Source organism: Apaloderma vittatum, unplaced genomic scaffold (assembly GCF_000703405.1).
Source record: "Apaloderma vittatum isolate BGI_N311 unplaced genomic scaffold, ASM70340v1 scaffold16567, whole genome shotgun sequence".
Taxonomy (NCBI): domain Eukaryota; kingdom Metazoa; phylum Chordata; class Aves; order Trogoniformes; family Trogonidae; genus Apaloderma; species Apaloderma vittatum.
Window position 1 is genome coordinate 1 of NW_009725835.1, and position 7,530 is coordinate 7,530.

Here is a 7,530-nt window from a genome sequence, read left to right on the forward strand (position 1 = left end):
CCAGAGGCGCTTGGGGTGAGTGCGCTGCCGGTCTGCATGGGGCGGGTAACCTTCGGTGTGGAGCAGGTTGCTGTCGGTCAGCGATGGGCTTGGTGGAGAGCTGAAAGGAGCCAGAGATAACCAGTCGGTGCACGGGGCGGGGAGGTTAGGAGTGGCGGAGAATACGATTTCTGAAAACGGAGGCTGCCTGTTAGCGAAGCTAAGTTGGCATTCTCAAAATCCAGTGTGCCTCCCGACATGTTTACTGAAATTTACGGTTTTTTGCATGTTCTTTAGAAGAACTTTTTTTAGTTGTGTGACTTGTGTTAGTGATGTTTCCAATGTGCCATGTCTTGAAATGCTTTTCAGACGAAGGGTACATCGTCTTTTGGTAAGCGACGCAATAAGACGCACACCTTGTGTCGTCGATGTGGATCCAAGGCGTACCATCTGCAGAAGTCTACCTGTGGAAAGTGTGGTTACCCTGCTAAGCGTAAGAGAAAGTGTGAGTAACAAGCTTTTAAATCATTTTACTTCAGAAAATTGTGATTTTTTTTTTTTGTTGTCTTCAGTAGGCTGACTGTTTTCCAACCAAGAAGTAATGCTGTGACATCTGGGAGCTTTTCTCAAATTGATGCTGATTTAATTATATTCTAGCTAACATGTAATATTACTACATAGAAATTGCCCTTTTTTTTTTTTGCATTTCTTGGGTTGAGTTATTGTGCTATGCAACTGTAACGTGCAATTTTAAGTTATTTGGGTCAAATGAGTAACAATAACTTGTATATTTTAGATAACTGGAGTGCAAAGGCTAAAAGACGCAACACCACTGGTACTGGTCGCATGAGGCACCTGAAGAAGGTCTACCGTCGATTCAGGTATAGCATGTTACTGCAAATTAGTGTGGTGTGAAATCATGTGAAGACATCCATAATTATAAAAATACAAAATCTGTTGTTCAAAGTTAAAGTTTTTATTTATTTAGTACACTTAATGGGGTATGGCTTTTCTTTTTGAATATATCATAAAATAAGTGATGCCTTACATATTTGGTTGCATATTCCTTTGAAGGCAAAGAAAACCCTCACTCACTGTTAATAGATAGGCTGTATAAGAAGGTATGATGTTTATTAAGTGTAGATAGCAATAAATTCCCACATATAAAAACCTGTGCTTTGTGTAGTACTACCTTTCATTTGTGAGTCAATTGAAGTGCTGGTTGCACTAAAGTATAGGGTTTTTTTGCGAGAGGCAAGCATCAAAATGCATTCCAATCCCCTTTTGCTCACTAAAAAAAAGAATAAAATTCAGAGCTGGAATAACTTCATTTCCCAAGCAGGAAATCTTTTGGTGAGTTCCTTAGTAGGAATATGAAGTAGAGCTTCCTCAAGTGTGCTGTATTAGGTGCAGTCTTGCAGCATTCACTTAGTGAAACCTTCTTGTTTGAGGAAGTCACATTTACTTCAGCAGAAGAGACCATATTCGAACACTTCTTATTAAGACATTTCTTATATAAAATGCCTGAACGCATGATCTCTGTAATCGTGTCCGTGCATTACTGAGCTAAGCTGAAAAACGTTGTGAACTTGATCTATAACACAACTTTTCAGAAAATTACTTGGAGCAGGAATCATCCTTTCAAAAAATGACAGCCGTATTTCTGCTTGCAGGAATGGATTCCGTGAGGGGACCACACCAAAGCCCAAGAGAGCAGCTGTTGCAGCCTCCAGCTCATCTTAAAGACTCATCTATTTGTTAAAATAAATGGTCTTACTGAGAAAATCTGTCACTTAAATGTGCTTTATTTCAGTGTAATGCTGGATTCCTGAAAATGCATATATTTACACACAGTTTCTTGGTAGTATGCATTAAAAGAATTTCTTAAAAACAGTCCTTTATTGATCTTTCATTTGGTGGCATCTCTGCCTTGAAAAGGGCAAATACTTCTGCTGTGACTGTAGAAAGAGAGGTTTGTACACATTAGTCAAGAGAACTTGCCTGCAAGAGAGATGAAATCTTGTCACTATGGACTTGCCCTGCTTGCCTGAGTCTCCTGTGCCCTAGCATGGAGAGTCAGAATTTTACCTTAGCAGTAGTAACTTGAACACTGGCTGTATGTGCTCTTCTGGAAGGCAGTAGTTCAAAAGTACTGCTTATTTGGTGGGTCTTTGCGTCTTGGGCAAAAAGAAACTCCCAGTCTGGAGCACATAGACTGCCAGGCAGAAAGGGACTGGACATCTGTAGTTGCCTACATGGTCCAGCGAGGTCAGTGTTGAAAACTGATGCACAAGATCTGCATTAACTATGCTGGGTGTAAACAATAAATGGTCGGTAATATGGTACTGTCATGTGGTGTCACTGGTACTGACACAGATAAGTCACCTAGGAGAACATGTGAATCGGAGATTGATGCCTGATTAATTTGTAACTGCATGGTGTGCTCCTGGGCAACTTGGCTGATTTTCAAACTCACCTATAAGAGAGTGATCATAAGGTGCTGTTACGAAGGTATGGGAATCTGCAAATTAATCAAAGAATTATCGGATGCCTTAAAGAGAAAATAATAAAAATACAAACCCTGCTGCTTTCAGCTTCTTAGGCTGTTTTTGCTGTGATTCCTATGGTTTCATGAAGTTCCAGAAGTACCGTGCTGCTTTATCTATACTGAAGGATCAGCAGTTAGGAGTCAACTTGAGCAAATGGCTGAAGAAATTTTCACCCAGGTTTGAAATTAGAGTGCGTCTGACTGCACTTTCTTGTATTTTTTAATTAAGTACAGTTAATGCTTTTGGATACCTGGGCTATTCCTAAACAAAAAGAAAAATCTCTCCATGCTGTTCGCGTGGCATGAACAAAGACACCGCTCACTCTGCTTTCAACTTCTGACAAAGAGGTGAAGCTATTAAAATACTATTTGCGCATACTACACTTGTGCATTCCCAGGGTTCAGGAGTGCATCTGAAACACGAGTTTTCGAGACGTACTGGGAAACCCTTAAATGTAGGACAAAGTAATCATAAATGTATCATTTTGTTGTTATTGTAGAGTGAAAATAACCCCTCAATACATCCTAAAACAGGTCAGTAAGACTCAGGGCTTTGCTGAGCAATGGTACAGTCAAACAGTGGTATGGCAAGTATCCTATGAGTGGAAATGAAAGCCCTTGCTTTGCAAAGTTTTATGTGATCTTTGTGTAGTGGGGGATTTTTGTTCTGAGGAGCTGTACTGGTTTGAGCTAAATAGAACCAATTCAGTGATTTTCCTTTTCAGCTCAGTCTCTTTCCAGAGGCTGCACTTTCTGAAGTTAACAGCATGTTTTTGCAGACAGTGCTACTAGAAATGGTAATGCCTGATGTTTATAGTTAGTACCAGGGATTGTTACAGAGAAAGTTTCTTGTTTATACTTGCTCCTGTAGAAGCCAAGTTCACTACTAAATCTTGACAGAAGCCTGTGACACTGACCTGAAAACATGACATAATACTGTGTGAGTTTAGCTATTTGCTTAGCTCCTCAGCATGAGTTATGCTCCTGAATAACAAGCATTTGTATAATATGCAACATACCATCAGTGATCAAAACTTGTAATAACTTGCAGTAACTGAAAACTTACTTACAAACTTAATTTCAGGAGGAATTTCATCTATGGCAAGATACTTGACAGCCACTACATTTTCAGCTGTTAAAATTCCTGGTGAGAGGCAGGAAATCACTTAATTTGGGTTTATGTTAAACCTGTTCAGAAAAACTCAGGTAGCTCAAGTGTTGTTCATAGCTGAACTAAAAGCTTTACTTGGTGCAGATTCTGAAGCACTTTAGCTCTTTGTAGTGTTTTCTTAAATATTGAAAGTTAAGACTGCCTTGGCGTTTTTTTAGTACATCAATAATCATTTCTGAGATCTTGTTAGAAGCATTTTAACTTCAGGGTTATCATTTAGAGTTGAACCTCTGCATATTGTTGACTCGCAGTTTAGAACCCCTATGGCAGAGCTGCCATACACAGTCTGTAATGTTTGATTACATAGTAATATTGATAGTAAAAACACTACATCACAGATCTGTGGATTGCAGCGGTGGGGAATCTGACCTCTGCCTTCTGAGCTAACATTACTTTAACAGTAGAGAATGCCATGCTATTTAGTGTGATAGTGTTAATTGCCCCCAGTTAAAGAATATATCGTAGGTGTTGATGTGTTGACAGAGTGAGCAGCTGAAACTTTAACTGGTCATTTCTGCTTCAGGACTTCCAAGTGGGATTTGCTACTTGAGCTATAACTGTCTTGCATGGATTCGTGAAGGGCAGTGCTGCCCATGTCTGCCAAGGTGGTAAGTGTAAAGCAATATCCTATTCCAGGGTGAGAGGAGGAAATTACTCAAACCATTCAGGCACTTCAACAAGTAGCGTTTGTTAGAGGAACTATGGCTGCTTTTAATAATCCTATTTGGCCCATTTGTAAACCAGATGGCACCGCATATAAATATGACATTCAGCATTTCCACGACTTAATGAATCAAATGAAACAATCTACTGGTGATGTCTGCCTTGCTGAGTAGTTTAATTTCCTGACAAGATGAATGGGACACATTGTTGTAGAAATACCTTTCCTCCTTCTTTTATACGTGTTTAGTGCACGCCTCTGTAAATTACTCTGTGCTGCACCCTACAAACCTAAAAGGGCACCTCTAACTTTGCTCTAACTAGCGGAAGTAGTCTCCCGAGCGAGGGGGTGAATGTGGGAAAATAACAGAAGATTGGTGAGGAGATTTCTAAACACGTTCAAGTGACTTGCAGGTGGATTGTTGAAAAACACATATATCATACCAATTGTTGTTTAGCTTTGTGTGTCCGATAAGTAGAACATCTGTGCTCAGGTAACATGGGCCTGTGATGGACTCAGAGGCACCTTACTGAACATTCCTGAGATTTCTGCCCTGCTGTGGGAAATGTCGAAGCTCAGTGGAAAACTACACCTGCAGAAATCCCTGATACATAAGCAAAAGCAGCAGGTTCTAAAGCTTTTCACTCTCTAGCAAGGACCAAGTTCCATGGTGCTTAAGTTCCCATTTGCATGCCTCTGCCTGGGTGTTGCTGCAGAGATCCCCTGGCTCACAAGGTAATGAGAATAAACTTAATTTTTGCATTTCACCCATGGTTTTGTGGTTGCTCCTGCATCCTGCCTGTGTCAGCTCATAGACATGTGTGGAATGGAAGAGTTTGTTAGTTTTGAATTACCTGTCCTGTCTGCTCCTTCTCAGAGGAGGAAATTTTATTTTACAGCACCTCAACATGGTACACAAGATTTATCAGTGACCTTGGTTATTGTAGGAGGAAGCATAAGCAAGAGTCTTTCTGCATACCAGTCCTTGGTACAAACTATAAACATCAAGTTCTATCACTTCTAGAAGCAGACACTGTCTGCAACAACATGCTGTTAACTTCAGAAAGTGCAGCCTCTGAGAAGAGACTTAGCTGAAAAGTAAGCCAAATGAACAGAGAATTGTTTCTGCTCTAGCCCAAACCAGGACACACACTGACCAGCTGTGTCAGGAAGCTCTCTTCTGCATTCTTCAGGAACCTCCTCTCTGTTGTACTGTATTTCCAGCAGACATCTGGTAACTTGAAGCCCTGCAAAAGAACAATGGCTTGTAATCCTAAGCTACTTATAGAATACTTCCTCTGCCTCTTCATCCTGGTTGCGTGTTCTGTAACGGCTCTCACCAGCATACTTGCCTTGTTGGCCTTCCCCCCGATTCTTACCCATAAACACACAAACCTTTTCATCACCATTGTCAAGGTCTAGATAGTTAAAATACTCCCTAACAGGCGGGGCTACGCCACCACTTCTCCTTCCTTGTCTATCCCTTTTGAAGGGTTTATAGCCATATGCTGCAGCTCTCCAGTTGTGTGAGTCATCTCATCATGTTTCCATGATTGCAACCATGTCACAGCTTAACAGCTCCACAAGAGTTTCCATCTCTTTCTGTTTGTGGCCTGTGCTGCATGCATCACTGTAGATGCACTTCAGATGAACTATTAATCCTGGCACCTTTTTGGGAAGCCCTGATCCTGATGTGGCTATTCTCGGGTGTTTCTGTGGTTTCTAAGACATCCTTTATGTTTCTGCTGCCGTGTATCCCCATCCCCTAATACCCACTGAGATGGCGAGGGTGCTGTATGGTGATATTTCAAATATGATACGGTGTACTCAGCATATTATGGAGCAGAGCGAAGAACGTCACTAGTACAGTGAAGAGGGTCCCTTTTTGGAGAGCCGCCGGGTAAGACAATCACACTGATGCAGTTACATGCCATTCCAACTTTATTGCTCCAATTAGCCCAATATATATACAGTTAAACAATATGCTTTGTGTTCATGTGCCGAGCACAGGCTACAATAAACTTAGTCTTTGATTATCGTTATCAATCCTTGTGGGTGTTAGATGCCCTTGCTGCAGTTAACATCCTGATGTACGTTTTGCAAAGTTCTTCCAGATACAACTTTGTTACCTCTTTTTAAGCTTCAAGGCGACTCTACGAACAGAGCATTGTTTAAGGTCCAAGTTGGATTGTCCAAACTTTCTAGGCGTATACTGTGTCCTTGTTCTGCAAGGAATTCCCCTACACATCGTTCTGCAAGGATTTCCTCTACAGCACAGTGTCCCTCAAACACTGGCATGCCGTCCCTTGGCTTATAACTAATGACCCTGGTTTTATCCTTTCCCTCTTCAAACCTAGTTTAAAGCTCTTGCAATGATCCCTGCTAACTCTTGTGCAAAGATCTTTCTCCTGCTTTGAGACAAGAGTACCCCACCTGTCCTCAGCAGCCTTGTTGTCACATAGATCAACCCATGATCAAAACCCCTGAAATACTGTTGGTGACACCAGGCTTGGAGGCAGTTATGGATCAAGTGGATCTCTCTCTCTCTTCCCTCACAATTTCCTTCAAATGGGAGGACAGAGGAGAACACTGCTTGTGCTCCTGATCCCTCAACCAGTTGTCTCAAGGCCCTGAAGTGTCTTTGATTGTCTTTGAAATTCTTTCTGCTATGTTGATGCCTACACAAAAAAACCAGCAATGGCCATAATCTGTGGGCTGTACTGGGGTTGGAAGTTTTATCCTTACATCTTTATCCTGGGCCCCAGGGAGGTAGCAGACTTCCCTAAGGATTCTGCACATTGGGCCTCCTGCCCCCTCAGAATCATAGAATCATAGAATTGTCAGAGTTAGAAGGGATCCCAAAGATCATCTAGTTCCAACTCCCCTGCCATGGGCAGGGACATCCCCCACTAGATCATGTTGCCCAGGGCCCCATCCAGCCTGGCCTTAAAAACCTCAGGGGGTTCCCACCGCCTCTCTGGGCAACCTGTGCCAGTGTCTCACCACCCTCATGGGGAAGAACTTCTTCCTAAAGTCCAATCTGAAATGATCCATCTCTAGTTTTAATCCATTCCCTCTAGCCCTATTGCTACCTGACATCCTAAAAGCCCCTCACCAGTTTTCTTGTAGGCTCCCTTGAAATACCGGAAGGCCACAATAAGGTCTCCTCGG

General features: G+C 41.9%; 1 protein-coding gene across 1 annotated transcript; it reads left to right on the forward strand.

Moving 5' to 3' along the window:
* Positions 1-348: 348 nt before the first annotated feature.
* On the forward strand, positions 349-1,777 carry RPL37 (ribosomal protein L37; the record flags this gene model as incomplete). Its single annotated transcript, XM_009873072.1, has 3 exons — positions 349-484; positions 776-860; positions 1,653-1,777. Coding segments are annotated over 3 exons (291 nt in total), but the record flags the coding sequence as incomplete, so codon positions are not given.
* Between the last annotated feature and the right edge of the window lie 5,753 nt (positions 1,778-7,530).